Below are 22,556 nucleotides of genomic sequence, written 5' to 3'. Positions count from 1 at the left end.
AAGAATAATACAAGTTCTCTTGATGTAACAACAAAAATATTTTTTTGAACAAAGTAGTTAAACGTTTAGCCAAATAGTTGCATTTTCAAACAGAAAAAAATGAATTCTCAACAAAAAATGTTTTAATTTGTATTTGAACCAAAAAAATATTTTAGTTCTAAATTAAACACATGTACATTAGGATGGCTCAAAAAAGTTTTTTTTTTATAGGGCAGCGATCCACCCAATTTCATTCCAAATCCGAAAAAAGAAATTCCTTAATTTAAAAAATTTTTTTATTTTAACAGGTGCCGATTTTGACTTCAAAGTTTCCCATGTAGAATGATTCTTGGTATTAAATTCTTGGTATTAATAATAATATAATAATTTTTTAGGGTTTGCAAAAATGTGACGGGACAGTATGGGGGCCTATTGAGAATTATCCAACGAAGAATTTCATGTATCATACATTTGGGTTTGGCACCACTAATACACCCCCACGAGTACCTGAAAACTACCCTTAAAACAAAAAATGTCAATTTTTCATGAAATCGACATTTTGAGTACGTATTTTTTTACTTTTTAATAATATTGTTTTATTAATTTATAATTGTTTAAACAAATTAATTTGTTTACATTTTTTTTTGAAATCCGTTTTTCCCTAAAAATTATCACTATTGGTCTAGTCGAATATTCATTAACATTAGTTCATTCATTTGCAATTATTTAAACAAATGGAATTTCTTCGAATAATTTCGTTTCGAATTTTTTAAAAATAAAAATGATTACCGTGGGTCTAGTGGAATATTTACCAGTAATAATTATTTACTGATTAATAATTAATTTATTAATAGTTAATTTATCAATTATATTTGAACAATAATTTTTATTGTAAAAAATGTAGAAAAAGTAAAATTAATCAAACAACGTTGATCAATATTCCACTGAAGAAATAATAATTTTTATAAAAAAATATTTAAACCAATTTCATAAGTTTAAACAATTGAAAATTAATGAATTAATGTAAATAAATATTCCACTAGACCAATAGCAATCATTTTTAAGGAAAAAAACGAATTGTCGAAAAATTGTTTAAACAAATTCCATTTCTTTATATAATAAATAATTAATGAACCAATCTTAATAAATATTCCAGTAGATTAATAGTAATTATTTTTAAGGGCGAAAACGAATTTTCAAATAAAAAAATTATTTGAATAAATTCCATTGGTTTAAATAATTAAAAATTAATGAGCCAATGATAATAAATATTCCACGAGATCAATATAAATAATTTTAAGTAAAAGAAGACGAGAATACATTGTTCAAAAGGTCGATTTCATGAAGTATTGACATTTTTTGTTTTAAGTGTAGTTTTCAGGTAATCGTGGAGATGTGTTAGGGGTGTCAAACCTATATGTTTGATGGATGAAATTCTTCGCCGGATAATTCTCTACAGGCCCCCATACTTTCCCCTCAGATTTTTTTAAACCCTAAAAAATTATTTTAAAAAATCAAAAAAGTGATTTTTCTCCATGCATCTTACATGGGAAACTTCAAGTCAAAACCGGCACCTGTTAAAATAAAAAAAAAATAAAATAAAAATTAGGAAATTTCCTTTTTCATATTTGGAATAAAATGAGAGGGAGGGGATCGTTGTCCTCTAACATGCAGAAAAATTATGCAATGCACTTTTGGACCACCCTAATGTACAATGTACATTCATCCAAAAAATAATAATTTTCCATAAACAATTGAATATTAAAAAAAAACAAGATATTTCAGTCAAAAATGAAAAAAAATTCAACCAAAGTTTTGTATTTGGAACCCGAAAACACAAATTTCCTACTAAAATTATATATATATATATTTGAAACAAAGTAATTAAACGTGTATCCAAGTAGTTTATTTTTCAACAATAAAATTTAATAATTCACATTCCAAATAAAACAAAAAAATATTTCAATTTCAAATTAAAAAAAAAGAGTTAATTTCAACCGAAAAATATGTTTCATTGAAGAAAGAACAAAATTTTATCAAATTGTTGAATTTTCAACAAAAGCAGAATAATTTCCTACAAAACAGTTGCGACATTTAAACCAAAAAAGATGAGAGTGCGACCAAAAGAGATAAATTTTAAGCCCAAAAAGAGGAATGTTCTATAAAAAGCAGTTGAATCTTTCAATTTATACTCGAAAATATAAATTTTTAAACCATACAGACGAATTTTCAAAAAAATAGTTGATTTTTCAATCATAAAAGACTTTCGTTCAAGAAAGAAAGGAAATTTCAACCAAGTTTTTTATCTCCAAGCCAAAAGGCCATTTTTCAACAAAATGGTTGAATATTCAACCAGAAAAAAGTTAATTTGGGGGAGGGGGAATCCCATTTTTACCTAAAATTGAAGTACAGAATCTGCTGCGATCCCTGTCTTTATTATTTTATATGTTATTTAAAACTTAAGAAAACATTGGAATCTGCAGTTATTTAGCAACATCTTTTTTAAAAAATGACCAAACTAATTTCATCCTAGGCTCGTTTCATATAAAACTTCGATAGCTTTCAACCTATTTAAAAAAAGAAACACCATATAATGTATCTAATCCCTTTTGTTTAAAGTAAATGACTAATTAACGTGGGAAGCAGGAACGAAATAAAGTTTGGAATTTTTTTGTATAATATAGTAGAATGGTTGATGACTGGCTCGCAGCCGAAATATAAATTCTTTCTGACCTCGGATAATGCGACCGCAATAAAGTGGAGTCACGTGTCATCTAGCAACACGTGTAGACTTTAGACCATTGGTTTCGCATCCACTTCTACTCGAACATCTGTTCTCACATCGAAGTTCGAACTGATCTCTGCTATACAATTTATTTTATTTTTTATTTGCCACTGTATGCTGCAGCGAATCTGTGTGAAATAAATAAATGTATCCTTCTCGAGCGCATCATTTAGAAACTAAATATAGATACTTAATCTCTTATTTTTAATCGAATTCAATTTAGATGTAAATTAACCAAGTTTCTAAATTCACCGATTTTCGGAGAATTTGACCTCCATTTCCATTTTTTCCATGCTACGAGCACCGAATTTCGATGAACGTAGTCATGGCCTGGAATTAAAGATGGTAAAATGGAAAATTTCTCATTGTTGAGTGTCAGCCTAAGCTATTTCAAACATTGTATGGAAAATGTACAGCTAGAAACAGATTGGTTGGATGGAAATAAAAATATTTTCTTAAGGCCGAGTACTTTTTATCCGATCCCTACTTTGCCTACATTTTTTCACCATAATGTACGTTGTCAGCAAATGAGACATCCAGAGTGTCTACCTGGTGGGGAAATCGAGAAAACCGAGAGATAAACGGCAAGTTGATTCAGTGATAGGGTCGCCGCAGCTCAGGGAAAACCTGGAAATAAGGGAGAAGTCAGTGAATCCGTTTATAAAAGATTCTGTGTTAAAAATAATGAAACATTAAGATTCTGGTTTTTAAATATTGATATCAGGGAAAATGAAAAATTGGTTAAGGAACAATGATTGAATTTTGAAAATGACATTTTGCGGTCTTCGTGATATAATATTCTTGTTAGTAATGAATTTTCTACTTGTTTCTATTTCTATGCCTTTTTTTGTAGTTTTGTCTTCCCTACAATAAAATAATTATTAATAATAGCCCCAACAAGCATTCCTTGCAAAACAAATGTTCACATTGTACCATGTAAAATAATTTTTACTAGATTAAAACACTGATAAGGACGTCCCCCACCTGGGTCGAAACGTCTGTTTAAGTTGTAATATTTGTGGATCCTGAAGCCATAATCATCACATCGATTGAAAAGAATTTAGAATCATTATATTCAAATAGAACTATTTTTATTTAAATTAATAAAATTTAGAATCCTAAGCAATTTCAAATTGTAATAATGTTTTTCGTCATAAATTGAAATTTTTATTCAAAAATGATTTCATTTCAAAGAAAATTGAAACTATTTTTTAGCAATTTTAGGTTGCATTAACGTTTGATATTGCAGACTTTTATATTTAAACAAAATAATTATAATTTAAACAAGAATTATAATTTTTAACAATGTTTGATTATGTTAGTGTTTTTCATCGGAAATATTTGTATTTTTGATCAAATCTTTTCAAATGCCTTAAAATATTAAAAATTCTGACCATTCTTGCCTTGGTATGCCTCTGGGCGCACTGTCATTTACTTTACCTTCATACACTTATTTCGTTAGTCGTTTATCTTTCATTCTCTCAAAATGTACGAACCACATTAACCCTTAACCGTTTCCTTTCCCATGTGTCAAGTAGTATCTCGTCTTCACCATATTCTTTGAGAATTACTTCGTTACTAAAACGGTTAGAAATGTTCGGAAAATTCCGACACATTTAAGATACTAAAGTACCTGAAATTTAATAGTCAATTTAATCAATTTTTATTTAGCTTCAGAAGCGGTTTCTGAAAATTACAAATAGTTTCCTAAAAATCCTAACTGCGGTAACAGAAATGTAAGTTATCGTAACCCATAAAACCAAAACTGTCAATTCTTCATGAAATCTACCTTTTGACCACTGTATTCTCGTCTTTTTTTACTTAAAATTTATTTACATTGGTCTAGCGAAATATTTATCAACATTAGTTAATTTATTTTTTAATTTTTAAACAAATGGAGTTTGTTTTAAATATTTTATTCCCAAAAATTTTCGTTTTTCCCCTACAAATTATTACTGTTGGTCTTGTGGAATATTTATCATTTTTTAGACAAATGGAGTTTATTTTCATAATTAGAAATTAATTAACCAGTGTTGCTAAATATTCCACTAGACCAACGGCAATAACTTTTATAAACATTTTTTTTTAATTATTTAAAGAAATGGAATTTGAATAATTACTAATTAATTAAACAATGTTCATAATATTCCACTACAGAAATATTAATAATTTTTAATAAAAAACAATTAAAAACAATTATTTAAAGAAATGGAATTTGTTTAAATATTTGAAAATTAATTAACCGAACCAATGAAACGAACCTAAGCTAACAGCAATTTTGTGTAAAGTCATGTAATTTCATTTCTCAGGGAAAAGTTAGGGATAGATAGGGTAGAATAAATTCTAAATTTTTAAATTTTAATTTGAAATTGTCTAATTTCGTTTAAAAAAGATTCTATGTTAAAAATATTACAACTTTAAGATTCTGGTTTTTGGATAATAATATCGTCAGGGAAAATGAAAAATTGGTCAGTGGGAAATAAGAGAAAATTAAAAATAAAGTTTTGCGGTAACCCTGATACAAAATTCTTGTTAGTACTTTTATTTGCCTCGTATTCGTATACATTTTTTGGTTATTGTTTCCTCTACGCGATTACCTTTTTATTTATACTTTTATTATTTGTTTGAAAATTCAAAAATTCTGTTGATGTCATCCTTTTTGGTTGAAAATTCAACTACTTTAGCAGGAAATTGACTTATTTTTTAAATCTCATATCATGATGCTAAAAAGTCAAACTAAAATCTTTTTTTGTTGAAAATAGAACCATTTTTCGAAAATTTGTCTTGCTATTTAAAAAATTGACATATTTTACTGGAAATTGCATCCTTCTTCGATAAAATGAGCTTAAAAGAATTCAAATGTTTTGAAACCTGTTAAATAAAACCCCTTCAATCTTTTTTAAATTGTTTGAATATTCCTTGGAATGTTTTAAAATTTCCTAAAATATTTCAAATCCTTTTGAATCTTTTGAAATGCCTTGAAATATTTATAATCTTTTTAAAATTCCTTGAAATCTTACAAATTGCCCAAAAATCCTTTTAATCCATGGAAATCCCTTGTAATTCTCGAAATCCAATTAGCATTCCTCAGAATCAGTTAAAATACTCTCAAGTATTTCAAATCCTTTAAAATTTTTTAAGTTGCCTTCAAATTACTTGGAATATTTTAAAATTCCCTCAAATATTTCAAATCCCTTCAAATCTTTTGAAATATCTTGAAATATTTTTAATCTCTTAAAAATTCCTTGGAATCTCCAAAAACATCATGAAATTCGTACAAATGATTGAAATCTATTGAAAATTCTTTGGAATATTTAGGAATATACCTTACAATATTTAAAAAAATTTAATGTTTTGAAATGAGATTCACAATATTTAAAAAAGGTTACGTATGTGAACGCTCTTCGTGGAAAATCAGTTATTTTAAACAAAAATAATTACATTTCAAAAATGATTTACAATTCGGGATAATTTTTTGTAATGTTATTTTAGTGTTTTTCATCGAAAGTTGGTATTTTTAATTTTAGTAAAATATTCTATTTCAGAGCAGATTCACAATTTTTTACAATTTTAGATCAAATTTGCATATTATACCGGAAATCGATAATTTTAATAAAAAATCATTAGATTTCAAGGAAGATTAACTATTTTTTAAAGAATTTCAGGTAAGATTAAAATTTTTTTTACCGAAAATCAGTATAGATTTCGCAGAAAATGCACAATCTTCGTACAATTTTAGATAACGGGAGTGTGAATCGATAAGCGAGTGAATGTCATTGAGTCGTTCAGCGTCACATTTGCTGTTTGTTGAACCTAACACACATTTTTAATAAGTTTAAACTGCTTTTTGATATTTCGAACATGCGTGGAGATAGAATTAAGTTTATTCTTTTGAATTTTCAACATCAAATTCTATACTTCAAAGGGATTAAGTATAAAGATTAAAGGCATAACTGGACGATCAGCTGTCATTTTGTCGTTACCGTTTCGTTTCAAACTGAAAACGTGACCAAAATTTCAGCACTCATTGACTTTGCAGAAAGTAACGAGATGTTGGTTTCTGAATTGATTCCTATGTTTGATATCTTAAATTCAGTGCAGTGCAGTGACGCCGCGTCCCACACTGGGGTGAAATCGGAAAACGAGGTTCAAAATGACATTTAGAACGCAATTCTGCACCGCTTTTAGATTTTTGTTTTTTGAAAAATTCATGTCTGTATTTGTCAGAAAATGGGAACAGTAATTTAAAAAATTTTTTTGTTTGTTTATTTAATTTTTATTTTAATGCAAACATCCAAAAAATGTCGATTTTTGAAATTTTATTTTTTATTTTCTAGACAAAATTCTTCTTAATGCACAGGGGTGTAAGAAGATAAAAAATGGTTAAATTGCATACTTTAATTGTTATAAACAATTTGTATTGACAAATACTCGAAATTAAGGGTTATTTGTCTTCAAAGTATATTTTTGCTCTGGAATCGCTTGCTTTCATCGTTAGGATGATACATGGACATTAACATTTAAGATTAAATGTTATTTGTTTATTAAAAAAAATAAACAAATGCTCATTTTTGCCGTTTTTAGGCGCCAATGATGTTTTCTGAAGAAATTTTTGCCAGTCATCAATATTTGTTTATTTCATAAACAAATTATTTAAACAAATGTTCATTTTGGCTGTTTTTAGACGAAAAGAAACCGTTTTTCTTCTGACTTTGTTACAATTGTACAGTTATGTTCGCTTTATATCGCCCATATGTGCGTTTGTTTATATAATTTGCTTATAAAATAAACAAATAACTTTTAATCTTAAATTTTAATATCCACATATCATCCTAACGATGAAAGCAAGCCATTTCATAGCAGAAATATACTTCGAAGAAGAATAAACCCTAATGTCGAGTATTTGCTAATACAATTTGGTTATAACAATTAACTATGCAAGTTAACAATTTTTAAAAATTTTTTATACCTCTGTGCATTAAATCCAAGGGACGAGTATAAGGAAAATGTTGTCTAGAAGATAAAAATTGACATTTTTTTCGCTGTTTGCATTAAAACAAAAATTTAATAAACAAGAAATTTAAAAATCTACTCTCACCACTTTCTGACGAATTTAGTCATGAATTTTTCAACTACAACAAAATCTAAAATCGGTGCATAATTGCGTTCAAAATGTCATTTTGAAACTCATTTTCCGATTTCTCCACACGGTGTACCGTGCCGTGTCCTCAGCCTTTTGCGATTCAAATATATTGTCCATGTACGATGTTTTTGCATATCAAATTATGTTTTATACACTTCGCTATCCGAGGAGATCGAGCCGACTTTGCATTGAACAAATGGACCCTCTATGGAGAGCGATTCGACCCTTTATAAGAATCAATTGCGCCTATGTGATGGTCAGTTCAACTCTCTATGACGCTCAAGTCAAACGTCCGAAATCATCTAGTCGACTCTATAAAATAATCGATCTATGCAGAAAACAAAAACTCCTGAGCATGGCTGGTTACCGACAGACGAGTTTGGATGTAGGCATTCTATAGGATCGAAAGTGCTCTATATTCTTCCTCGGCATAAAAACCTCCGCCTCGACAGTAGTTACAAGCATTGAATACACGCGATAATTACCAAAAGTCATTCATCCGAGCGCCTACCGCGCCCCCGTTCCCGTGCAAAAATCTCGGTCTGGCCCCGATCGGGGCCAGACCAGTCCAGGTCGGGTCCCGATCGGGAATCCTGGTCGGGGCCAGGCCGCGGATGAAACACACGCCCAGATCGGGGCCAGGTCGGGACACCCGATTGGGAAACCCGATCCGTGTCCCATCGGTGTCCGATCGGTACACGATGAGTCTCATTATAATCCATTCATGAATTTCACAAATGGAGATTTAATATAAGTAAACTCGAAAGTATCGAATGGTCCTCTCCTTTCGAAGGCCACCTTAATGCTCTGAATTTCCAATTCAGTTTTTTTAAGTTAAAATTAAAGTACGACAGGCACGAAAAGAAAAGGTTTCAGAATACAAAATTTAATTATACTTTTGAAAAATTTGAGAAGGTGGTTTGTAGATAATTTTTTCGCCCAAAAATTGCGCTATCATTTATTAGATCGTTTTATTTTTTTAAATCGGTTAAGGAGAAATATAGACCAAACAACTTTAAAACAAAAATGAAAAATTTTGAATTAAATATTTCTGGTTATTTTAAATATTATTTACAGAATTTAAATCATTTAAATCATGCATTTAAATCATTTTAATTACTATCAATTAATTTCGAACAAATGGACGTTTTTATAACTTGAAATGTCAATGTCTATAATGAAAAAGAAAAAAAAACTTTGTTTATCATTTTAAACTTCGCGCGAAACTAATTAGATTCCGATTGCGACGCATGCGCAGTTGAGTAACTATCTCTTGCTGGAATGTTATGAAAATTGGTCCATAATGTATTTCTGTAATAAATTTATTAATAATACAAAATCAAAGTTTCAATAACATTATCGATTGTATCACATATTTTACTCTTATAATTTAAAAACATTACAATTTTGGGCATACAGCAATTCATTTCTTGTAAATAGATTTCATAATTCGAACTCTACATTAAATCGAAAAACCTTAAGTTCTTTAATAATAATTGGAAATAAAATAACTTGATCAATTTCATCATATAATATTTGACCCATCTAATGGTAAATATACTAATTTTACCTAAAACAATGAAATTAATTATTAATTTATTTGGGGTTAGGTTTCAATTTGCGCGCAGAGTGTAATTACCTACTCTCATCTTCCTCGCACAGGTTTCGAGGTCTACTGACTTGTTTTTAATGCCTCCGAACACGTGGCTTACTCGCCTTATGCATTTTTAATCATTGTTAGAATATTATAAACGAGTAGTATGTATACAAATTTCACTGCACTACCGGAAAAAATCAAGGAGCACTAGTTCTGCGAGCGCATGGAGATGGCGTTTCATTAGGAAATCGGTCTGGCCCGGTCGGGCCCAGGTATGGGCCACAGAGTTCTACAGATCAGGGCCAGATCGGGAAATTCGACCGGGGCCAGATCGGTATTACGTTTGAAATCGGGCGATTTCTGCACGGGTTCGTGCTTAACATTTGAGATCTCGATGAGTCGAAAATCACCAGCTAGCTGTTGTTATCAGTTAGATAATAGATACATACTATAAAATACACTATTTGTTTTATAGTATTCTTTATTATTTTAAACTGATCTGCATATATTTAAAAAATATTTTTGACATTTTTTGTTCTAGCATAGTCGAATGTATCTGTCATGCGACCTTTTAGCAACGTCTAAAATTCATATCCATCATAAGTACGTTCCTTGAGAAGTTCCAAATGAGTATACTCTTTTGAGTCATCCTTGATTTAAAAAATATTCTTTTGGCAGTATGGACTGTTTTTCGAAAATCTTATTGTCTAAAATCGTCTAATGTTTGGCAATCACCCATAAATGTTATATTTTCAGTTAGTTCTGCCTTGATGTTAAAATAAAAAATAATAACGTCTTCTGCTTACTCAACGGAACACGACTCAAGGATAAGTGTGAAAAGTCTGCAACGATTCGCACGATGCAGTGCATCGCTATTCGCTAGGGTTTGAAATTGGATGAGTTTTGTCCGTTTCACACAATTCGTTACGAGTTTATGGTTTCATCCAGTCTTCATAGTCAATGAAACTGGCACATATAACAAGATCAAAATATCATTTTAAAACAACATAATCATTTTCCTTTTATTTTGAACCAGTGAAAACAACACACTGCGCGTGCGTGTCGCGCGTTTCAGGTTTTGATTATCGACTATAATATCAAATTAAAATATGTACTTAAATGTAAGCTCTTTGCTACGTATACTAAGAATTCGGTTCGAATGGGGGTGTGAATAGCTTGCTTTTTCCGGTACACGGAGACTGTCGTACAAACTAAAAAGATATATAAGTCCAATCTCACTCGAACTGAGAAAAGCTGTTTGCCTAAAGAACTCTAATATTTAAAAAAATTTTGAATTATTAAGAAACGCTAGTAGGGTAAAAATAATGTGCTTTTTTATATTGTGCAGTAAAAAATTGATTTTTTAAACAATTTTTATTAGAAAATGGACTTGCGATGTTTTACTAGTCCCGGAAAGGCAAAAAGAACGCAGAATCACTTGCGGACGATGCCTTTGTTGAAAAGCTCGAGCGCAGCCTCAAAATAAGACAACAAAACATACGTAAGGGACACAGTGTATTCAGTGACTGTTCCGAACTTACCTGAACGATTGTCGCTAATATATAGCCGATATACATATACATATATATATATATATATATATATATATATTCTTAAAGAACTCCTAGATAGCGCCAAGAATGGGGCTAGACGGCACAAAGGTTTGAATGAAACTCTTAGCCAGACTAGACAGCGCCAGTGTAGCGCCAGGTTAGTATTGCGTGAATAGACAGGCTAGAGAAAAACTGTGCTACCACGAAATTTTTCCACAAGAGGCATGTAATGGTCCTTTTGACCGTCTTTTACTTTGTCCGCATCATATTTGATTTCCACCTTGCTATTCCTAATCCTGGCTGTGGTTTGGCGAGAGGAGTTGCGGGGGGATTTGCTGTGCTCACTCAGGCGTGACAATATAAAGAGACAGAGAGAGTTTTCCATTTTCTCCTCTTCCTCCGCTTGGATTTTATTCTTAATTTCCTTAACTAGTATTTTCACTTTTATTTTCCTGTTCCTATAATCGTTTTCTAGTCTAATTATCTCGGCATCACAAAGGCCTATAATTGGGCTGAAAAAGGCCTGAGATTCATAATTGAAAATTCTTCAATTTTATATATTTGTAATTAAAAATGCCTTTATTTCGAATATTTGCAATTCAAGACTCTTCAACATTTAATTTGTAAATTCATGTGATAGAAAATCTTGCAAATTTGAATGCTTTTTTGGAATATGTTTCCGTATATAAATAAGGAACTGTATCTCCAATAAGGTCCTTTTTTTAAAAAACTTCCTCAACAGGCATCTAATTTAAACAATTTTAATTGAAGTAGAAACCGAATTTTATAAGATGACAAACTGACGCACACTAATAAACTATTAAACGCGGTGCTTGAAAAAAACAGTGACAAGAGCACGCGATAAATAAACGAAAACGTGGGAGCTTCAATGTAGGCAAAGTGAATTATTGAGTTTTGAAAATTATTATTTATCTTAAATTAAATTAAACAAAAATATTTCTCTAATAATAAAATTTAATTTTTGTTTCAGGTAAGGGTAATTATCACTTTACTACTGATATTCAACATCTGTGATGGTAAGACGCAAAACATTATCTATAATATTGAAGACATTTTTTTCGCCATATTAGGAAAAAAGAGAAACCTGCTTTTTCTAATGTCTGTTTCTAATCTTTCTTCACACTAATTAAATTCGATCAGTCTTTCTTCGTGGGAGATTTTTCCCAAACTACGAAAAAGTACAGCTTTGTCCGAACTTTAATGAACCGACCATTTGTAAGATGAAACCCAAGTAGGTTTTTGTTCAGAAAGAGCCATTTATCTATTTGCACAAAAAAAACTTTGGAACTGCTCAAGGCGATTAATCTTGTAGAACACTGTTTCCCCCGTTTTCAATAATTCCTCTCCTTTTTCCAATTTTCATGAAACTTTCCCTTTCTCTTTTTTTTATATTAAATGCGGACTGCATAAACAGAACGAAACAACAAAAATAGTCCTTTTGGATTGTAAGTTCATCTTTTGTGACAGAAAAGTCATTTTTTTGTTAAAAATTCATCATTCTTGGTTGAAAATTAATTTTGTTGTTGAAAATTCAAGTTTGTTTAAAAAAATTCGTTGTTTTTGCTTGAAAATTCAACTATATATTTGATTATAAGTACAACTTTTTGATTTCAAATTTTTTTTTTTTTTGAAATGGAAAATTCAGTCTTGGACCACGGGTTAAACATTTTTCTTTATTAAGTGATAAAAAATTGCACATTTATTTGTTTGTCAAATGAAAAAAAAAATTTTTTTAGGCTACCCTATTGAACTATTTAGTTGAAAATTCGTCTTTTTCGGTAGAAAATTAATCTTTTTGGTAGAGAATTTATGCTTTTTAGCAGAAAATTCGCACAGAAAAAATTAAGAATAAAATTTGTTGTCGGAAATCGATTTAAAGTTTTCTCTTCTGTTTTTTCTGTGCATTTTTTGTTTGAGAATTAATATGCTTTGTGGATAATAATTCGTGTTTCTATTGGAAAATTAATCTTCTTGTTTGAAAATTAATCTTTTTAATCAAAAATTCATCTACATATTGTTGAAATTACAATATTTTTATTTGAAACGTTAGGCATTCAACGAATTTCATGTTGAATTCAATTTGGTGCCTATTTGTCCCGTTTTAAGAGCATTTTAGACTTAAATTATTTATTTAATTATTTATTTATTAGATTTTAATTATTTTAATTTATAATTTTTTGGTCTTCTAGTTCCTATTAGTAACTTTTTCCACTTTATTAGGTATATTTTTCTGTGGCAGTCTAGGTTATTGGAAAAGATATTTTTTTTAAAGAAAAATCAGCTTAAAAAACAGGAGAATAAATTAAGAATAAGAAACTCAGTTAAGAATCTAAAAGAGAATACAATGTTTCTAATTAACCAGATAATCTCAAGACACTTTAAAAAATTATTTTATGAATGTTGCGCGTTTCAGTTATCGCAATTAAAATAGGATTAAGAGATTGGGTCGATCTTAAATTTCCTTCATTACTTTTTTACAGCTTGTTAATTGTCCTATTACTCCTGAGGAGTCATAAAATTGGCTTCCATTGTAATCTCGTGTTTGTCCACGGTTTTTTTACAAAGCTTGAACAAGTGCCTGAAAAATCGAATGACCATCAGAACAGCGACCACCAAGCAAGTTTCTTGTAGTCAATGTAGTCCATGAGGAATGAGGACTTAAGTTAAATTTGCTTATTTACTATTCACTATTTCGTAATCTATTCGATTACCTTGGCTCGCGAAAGGAACCAGTTTAGACGCTAAACTCCTTTTTCTAATCGTGAAGGTTCAACACAATAAAATCTGTACCATCCCACAATTCAAACAAATTTAAATGCACCATAAAAATTCGAGAGAAAATTGAGCTAGAGTTTTTTATTCGAATTGAAAGTTTAATTTGGAATTTAAAACTGTCACAGAGAAAACGGTAATCATAAATCATTTAACTTGAAATTGGAATAGGTTTAGGAAATGTGAAAGTCTGAAATTTAGGGGAAAAAAACAACATTTGAATCCAAATCCTTTAAATTTTCAAAGTGACTGTAAGTATGTAGAAGTCTTTAAATTTTAAATTTAGAATAGTTATGTCAAATTTGAAAGAAAGCTTCTAGGCCTTAGGGGAGACTACACTACAGTAGATAATAATTATTTTTAAATACTGATGTATGTAAAATAATTAATTTAATTAAATTAATAGTTGGGATAATAGACGTGTTAATATATTAAAGTTATAAATAATTATTTTAGGCATATTTGTGCTTTTGCTAGTTGTGCCAAAAGTTAGATATCTGAAGAAAGAAAAGAAAGATGTTCTATGATTTTAAGAATCAAAATATTATTACTGATGTAATTTCAAATAAAAACATTTTTTATGAAAAATGTTGAAATTCACAAAGAAAAAACTTTAATTTTTACCATGTTATTTGCAACTGAATTTTCCCTCACCGTCCTTTCTTACCAATTTTTGAAAACTGATTTCATTTTAATAGATAACGGCTTATTTTTCCGCAAAAACATTCTCTACTACTCTATTGTTTCCAATTTTGAAAGTAAACTTTTCTATGGCTGCAATCATTAGAACTTTTTTTTTGAGTTAGCATTTTTGTTTGAGGAAACAATTTTTAAACAAATTATTATATTTTATGATTATCTCATTATTTTATAAATTAGAAACAGTGGGTTTGGAGCGAATGTTTTCCTGGAAAAAAAAGCCGTCATTAATTAAAATGGAATCATTTTTCAAAAACTGGTAAGAAGTGGCAGTTAACCAAAAATTCAATTGCAAAAAACATGATTAAAATTAATGTTTTTTTGTTGTTGTGAATTTTAAAATTTTTCATAAAAAATGTTTTTTACTCGTAATGACATCATTTATAATAATTTGATTCTTAAAATCATAGAAAAAATATTTTGTTCAGACATCCGACTTTTGGCACGATAACTACCTTAATGAATGATTATCTACTTTAGACTCATTAATTCAAGAGTTCTAAAAGATTTCAACAGATTTTAATTACCTTAAGGGATTTAGAAAAAATGAAATGCGGTTTTAAAGAATTTCCTAAAATTTTGTTAAGTATGGAACGATTTTACAGGATTTTAAGGTATTTTATAAGATTTCAAGGGAATTTACATGATTTCCTAGGATCACAGAAAAAACAGAAGATAAATTTTACGTCGATTTCCGACGAAATATTCTCTGCAACTAAAATTAACTTCACAGGATAATCTTTACACAAATATCGGTTAAACTTTCTTTTGTTTTTCCATGACAAACACGTGTTCTTTGAAAGACACGAGAAGTTGGCTAAACAAAACTTTATCGCTCTAAAAAATGTCCTGCAACAAATTATATTCTTAGTTTTTTCTGTGATTTTAATGATTTTACAGGATTTTAAAAGATCTTATGGTATTTTAATAAATTTTCCAGGATTTCAGAAAATATATTCCATCGAATTTAACGGGATTTTATAATATTTTCATGGATTTCAAAGAATTGATTCACTCGAAGTGAGGGATTTCGTAGGATTTCAGAGTTTTTCAGAGATTTTCAAAGTCTGATTGCAAGGGGAAAAGTGAGAAAGGATGAGTTTTTCCGGAATATCCTGACCTCTCTTTCATGGCGAATTATCGTCACGGGTAGTTGACTCCCGCAAAACGTCATGGCCAACATGGAAAACAAGTGGCTTCCTCTTCGGCCTGGTGCGTAGGCGTTCATTCATAAACGCACTAGGCTAGTATATATGCAAGATCGAACTAGTGTGCACGTGAATTATACACATACGTTTAACTTTACGTTTTACGGCCTCTTCTGAGCAAGGACATCAAATCGAGGCCATTCGTGGACTGTTAATCGCCTTCGCTGCTTTGAAAATTCCTCGCGTTCATACTTTTACGAGGGGGCCAACCTGCCAGGTCTCATACGCAAGTAACACCCCAGCCCGAGAAAAAACACGAATCCCATACAACCATGAATATATATTCCGTAATATAAAGCAGTTAATTTAATTCCACGAATTTCTTCAAATTGCCAAGTAGCATTTTCCTTCAAATATACTCGTTTCATTATGTCATGTTTGTTAACTTAAAAGCTTGAAAAGAAATTTTCGCAATTTGAATTTCGCGCCACAATACTGACATAACACCCTTAAACATAACCTCTAATTCCGACCTCATAATGGTGGGTGATTTACATTTCAAATTTTGGTTTGTTCAACATCAATGTTTTTTGAAACGAGAGATCCTAGTTTTTTAATAATTATCAGTAGAGAACTGTTCCTAATAATGAACCGAGCACACATATATTCCAAATATAGGAAAAGATACTGATATAATTAAGTGAGAATATAAAATTAGAAGATGGAGATTGAAAACAGTTTGACAGATAGTTCCATGATGGATCTGTCAGTTTTTAACAAACTGACGGATGCCATCGACAACGGTGTTTAGACAGACACTGGCAACGAGGTCGTGAATGATAGTCGCCACCGTGTACGTCTGGACGATATCAGTATTTCTGCCGCTGAAGAAATAAGTGGGGGTTCTCATTTTCCATTGGTGGGGGAACCAAGGAGACGGTTGTGTGATTATATAAGTGTCGTTGCGCAACGTCTTCATGACTAATTCTCCCATTTTTCCCCTCTTATCCTACCCTCCCTTTATCCCCTCTACCTAATTTATTCTTTACCCTCTCCAATCTTATCAATAGTCATACACTCGACAAAAAGAATTATATCAACCGGTGCTTATTTCCTGCCAAACGTGCAAGAGAAATATGCGATCTCTATAAAAAAAAAATATTTTTTGAATCTTACTATTATTATATTATTATTTTAATATTTATGAGAAACTTTAGTTGTTCCATTATTTCTACAATTTTGAATTAAAAAACGAAAAGCTCGAAATTAATAAATTTTTTATTAGAATTTCTCAAAACTGAATAATTTCAGACAACATTTTGAAAATTCGACAAAGTTATTTTTCACGATTAAAACAAAAACTAGGGGTCCTATCAAAAAATGTTTTTGAGATCAAATTTGTAGATATAATTTAAAAGTTCAATTTTGTTGATTAAATTTTATTTTACCTTGTGTCGTTTTTCAAAACAAAAACTATGCGTTTCATCAAAAATTACTTATAACACATGTGTAGATCTTATTTGAATATACACATTTTGTCTACACTGAAAAATTGTTACTTTGAATGAAAAAAAAAAAATTCCGAGGTCATATGATTGAAAGAAGTAAAGGTTTTTCATTATTTAACAAAACATTTATTTAATTTTAATAAGTGGAAACTATCTGCCTTATTGATTGACAGAAATAATTTGTTCAATGCGATTTGTTTTTGATTTGTATAAATGATTAATTTGAATTGAACATATTTGAGTTTATAAAAATATTTGTTTCATACAAACAAAAAATATAATTCGTAAATCGAAGCTACAACAGTTCCTTTAAAAAGGCTAGATCAGTCTTTTCACGACAAAGACTATAATTTTAATGCATGTAAAGGCGTCCGAAGCATGCCAGCACCCATCTCGACAGAGGTAGTTTAAAAGAAGTGAATGTACCTTACATTTAATACCTCTTAACCACCATATTGAACATTTATGAAATTATTTATCAAATGTAATGAAGTTGACAAAACAAGATCATAACTATTCATTTCGAAAAATATATTTCATTGATTTACATACAAATTTATTCAAATAAATAAGATAAAAAGAATTTAATTGAATCAAGCATTTGTTGGACCCGATATCAAGGAAAAAATCTGTTTAATGCAAATAAAATTTGTTTTAATAAATAAAAAAAGCATTTGTCAGTGCAGTTGTTTTTTGTACCTTGTGGCGATTTTCCAAAAGTTTAATTTTTTTCTTTTAATGATATTTTAAATGGTTGACTTTTTAACCTACAAATGTTTAAGTGTTTTTTATATTTTGGAACATTTTCAAATAAAAAATATTCAATTTTAAATTCCTAGTTAAAATTTTTCTCAATGTTGAAGCTTGAATTTGAAAAACTATTGTCTTAATTGATTGTCTGGTTTAGAAATTCAACAATTTGATTGTGAATAATGCATCTGTTAAGTTGTGAATAAGTTTTTTGTTTGAAAATTTAACTCTTTGCTTAAAAATTATGTTTTTTATTTTTTGTTGAAAATTCACCTTTTCTAGGTGATTATTCAAAGGTCTCCTAAAACATTCGTCTTTGTTTAAATATGAAAAATTTTTGTATTTTAATTTTATTCTGTTTTGTTTTTTGTGTTTGAAAATTCAACTGTTTAGTTTTTTGAACACAAAATCGCCCTTGTTAATTGAAAATTAATCTTTTATTGTAGGAAAGCCATGCTTTTTTGTTGAAAATTTATCGTTCTTGGTTGAAAGTTAAAATTTTTGGTTAAAATTAAACTATTTTGTTTTAAATGCAACTGTTCCTTTGCATTTTTTTTAATTGAACTGTTTGGTTGATAATCTATATCTTCAGGTTCTTACAAATTTGTCGAATATGTTTTGTTTGAAAGTTTGACTGTTTTGTTGATATTATTTTCATTAAATTTATTTCCCGATTTTCGTGAAAGAAACACCTTATTTCCCTTGCTTTGAGATAATTTTAGGTTGTGAAGTTTTTGGTCACCAATAACTATTTTTATTCTTATGGCCAAGAAAAAATGTAATAATAAACCGGGAATTTTTCCGACGATAAAAGTGGCGATATTTAGTTTCTTTAAATAAGTTTTGTTAAATTGATACTTTATCATTTTTTATATTTCACTGTGAATTTAATATGTTCTGAAAAATCTGAAAACTTTTTACGGTGATAAAATTAACCTCTTGTTTTCTCGAAACTGATTGAAAAAAATAAAATAGTTTTATCCAGTGTGGAAAAAATTCATGGCGCTATACTGTTCCAGCCTAGACCGCCACGAGTCTATACTGGCACTATCTCGAGAAACTATGCTGGGGCAGTGCGCAAATGTAATGCTCCAATCGTCTAGCCGCTATCTACACCAGCGGTACTGCCGCGTTCTAGTGAATCTAGTAAAATCTAATAGATCTAGATGCGACCTAGATTGCATATTTGATACTAATTTTTATAATTAAATCATTCCTGGCATAAAAGCACTATGAGCTAAATTGGGAATATTAACCAATTCCAGATTTCTGTAAGAAAAATGGAATATAGCTTGTGTGTGCTTTTTTGTCAGAATGTTTCCAAATATTATTGATAAAAAAGAAAATGTTGATTGTAAATGTTTTGGAACCAGGAGCCAACCTCAAAATTGAATTCTCATTTTACTCCATAAATACTAGAATTACATATTTTTTAAATCATCAGGGCCTATTCCTGCATTGAATCAAATTTTTATTCAGAGTGAAAAATTGGGTAGTTTCAATAGCTTTTATGCGAGACGTTTTTTTTTCAAATTCTGGGGTTAGAATAAAAAAAAACCTTATACAAAAACTATTTGAATTAGCCAATGTTCTACTCCTAATAAAGATTTAATTGAAAAAGGACTAAGCCATGATTATCTAGAAAATATATAATTCTAGTATTTATGGAGTAAAATGAGAAAATCCAGTTTTGAGGTTTTGTCTTGATTCCAACGCCCTTACGTCGAAAAAGAAGCTGGAAAACTTTAAACCTCGTGGTCACGAAACGAAACGTATTTACACTGAATGGCGGCATGACGAACATCTGATTCTTGCAATCCAGTTGCGGTTATTGTTACCAACTTTTTTGTTAGCAGTTTTGAAATTGCATTGCATGCTGAAAGTTGAGTGCTGTTGATAGCACTGAATGATATTTGAGGTTAGGAAATATGTCATTTTAATGTACACGAGTATTGGATACATGTCATACGAAAAGGAAAATTATTTTCCTAGAAAACCTAACGATAAAATGTCTTTATTCAGCAATGATTTTTTATATTAGCTTTGTCTTTCATTCAATAGCTTGTCAATAAACAAGGTATAGTGCGTCAGATCAATCGATACTTAGTGATGAATTAAATTAACAAACCTGCATTGGTCTTATTTTTAGCTAGTTTCATTTTATTTTCAACAAGATATCTCAGCCGATATTAATTTCGGTGAATTTTTGGTGAAAATCCGCTATGAATTTGCGGGATGTTTTTGAATATCCTGCGTGAATTTACACCTGATTTACATCCGAATTATTTTCAACTAAAATATACACGGAAATGGCATTATAGGTATTAAATATTAATTTATTTAAATTTACAATCATTTTCTGGTGTTCTAGTTCCCATTGTAAAGATTATGACTTATTAATAAGGCAATTAAATATCTAAGGGTAAAGGTTTGTTTAGCTTATATTATAATAAATTAAAATTTACCATAGTAATAAATTGTAACCTTGGTATTCGAATACAGTATTAGAATTCACGGGTTCGGCTGAATCGATCTCAACCCATGATGCGAACACGAAACATTTATTTCCTAACTTTTATTCTCGCTTTTATTTTGGGATGTCTCAACACTATGTTCCGATGAAAATAAAAATCTTCATCTGGGAAAAAATCAAAATTTAACATTTTTATCGAAAAACTGACCAAGATACGAGAAATATACAAGATAGTAAAATTGTCTCTTTAAAAAAGTTCTATTAATCGGATTTTACATTTATTTTTTAAACTAGATTTTTCTCTACTATTTTTAGAGAAAATAATAGTTGTCTGTATACTGTTTTATATGAGTAGAAATTTTAGTTATTGAAAGTTATTGAAAATATTTTATTCGCGTTGAAGGAAATAACAAACACTCAAAAAAATACTTGCCTTTAATTAAAGAAATAGTTTCTCTAAGATTATTCTTTTAGTTCTACATGGAAATACTTTCAAATAAAAGAAAAATAGATTTTCTTATATTTAAAGAAATATTTTTTTAGCTCAGAGATCACTAAAAGAAATTAATGAAATAATTTCTTTGGAGCAAAAAGAAAAAATATATATATTCGAACAAAATAAATGTTTTTGAAGGAATGAAGGAAAGAAAAGACAAGCAAGGTATTTCCATGAGTCAAAGAAATTTTTTTCTGAGTGAACTGAAAGTATACCAGTAAGGCAAGATTAGCCATGCAAAAAGTAGCATTATTTATTCATCAGGTATTTCCAATGATACATTTTAGTTTGTTTCTTTAAATGTATTGTCTATTGTTTCACAATACTTGGTTTTAATCCAAATTTTGGAATAAACTTCCGAAATTCGCATACCTTCGAGTTTTTTAAACTGACGATACTTATGTATTTTATGACGCGCTGATGATGAATATGATTGTGAAAATTGCAGAAAATTCCATTTCTATGGTGAAAAGTTTGAAAAGCCCATGAAGAACATGGTTTTTTTTTGCGTTTATCTCGGCCAACATGCAAAATTCCGGAAAATGTCTTTAACTTTTGATTTTCATGTTGGAAACCATACGAAAAATCCATATAAGTCATGGTTTATTAAATATATCTCGCTAAATACAAAAAAGGGAAAGGGAAGGGGGGCCTAACATTTATTAATTTGACTCAAACCTGTATGGAACTTCCTAAATTTCATTAGCGATTTTCTCAGAAGTTACAATCGTGGTGGAAAATTGTTCATGATCAAAAATTTATATTTTGATTGTATCTAAAACTTTTTTGTATTTACTGAGATATATTTTTAAAAACCATAACTTATATGGGATATCCTTAGTTTTCGCCATGAAAATCAAATTTTCGGCTATCTTCACTACCATATTCGTAATGATCAACGCGTCAAAATAGGGTAATGGGTATAATCATATTGGCCACTAGTGTATAATTTATATTAAAAGAAATGAACAATCATGTCAAAAAAACGGTATCATTGGCCATGAAGACATAGTGAATAGCATAGGCCAATTAATTGTATGATTGGCCAATAAAATGTGCTAAAATTCCGTCGTTGGCCACCTCGTTGATCACATCAGTTTATAGATTATGTACTGACTTTGAAAGCCCAGTGATTATCCACTAAATCTTATAATAATTGGCCGGAGCCAAAAACTGTTTTTGATTTGCTTTTCGCACATTATTTGTAAGACAAAAGGACAAAAAATTATATGCATAGTCTACAAAAGTTTAAATATTTTTTTATGTATTCTTGCGAACATATTGGTTATATTTGCTTTTAAGATATTGTGATCAATCATTATGTTTCAACATAATTCACGAGGTCATTGATGGGCCACCCAATGATCACTATGCAGATATTATTTTAAGCAAGTCCGCTTATCAAGAAACAGATAAGAGTAAAATTAATGCAATTGACATGAGATTCATGCGCATAATAAGCGGGAAATCCCTAATGGACAAAGTGAGTAACGAGATAATTCTCAAAGAATGCGGTGCAGAAGAAGAGCCAATAGACACATGGGAAAGAAATCGGTTAAGATGGTTCGGACATGTTGAGAGAATGCCAAATGAACGACTAACGAAACAAGTGTATCAAGGTAAAGTAAATGG

At 29.7% G+C, this 22,556-nt stretch overlaps 1 protein-coding gene across 4 annotated transcripts in view; it reads left to right on the top strand.

The window, feature by feature from the left end:
- LOC117173974 (homeobox protein AKR-like) overlaps positions 1-22,556 on the top strand; it is a 154,525-nt gene that overhangs the window by 84,536 nt on the left and 47,433 nt on the right. The window contains exon 3 of one of the 4 annotated variants that reach the window (XM_033362639.1): positions 12,049-12,054. The exons of the other annotated variants lie outside the window; for them this stretch is intronic. Within the exon in view, the coding sequence (XP_033218530.1) occupies positions 12,049-12,054 (6 nt within the window). The remainder of the gene's footprint in view (positions 1-12,048; positions 12,055-22,556) is intronic. 4 annotated transcript variants of the gene reach the window in all.

This window comes from Belonocnema kinseyi, chromosome 5 (genome assembly GCF_010883055.1).
Source record: "Belonocnema kinseyi isolate 2016_QV_RU_SX_M_011 chromosome 5, B_treatae_v1, whole genome shotgun sequence".
Taxonomy (NCBI): domain Eukaryota; kingdom Metazoa; phylum Arthropoda; class Insecta; order Hymenoptera; family Cynipidae; genus Belonocnema; species Belonocnema kinseyi.
This window is presented reverse-complemented; position numbering and strand designations above follow the sequence as displayed.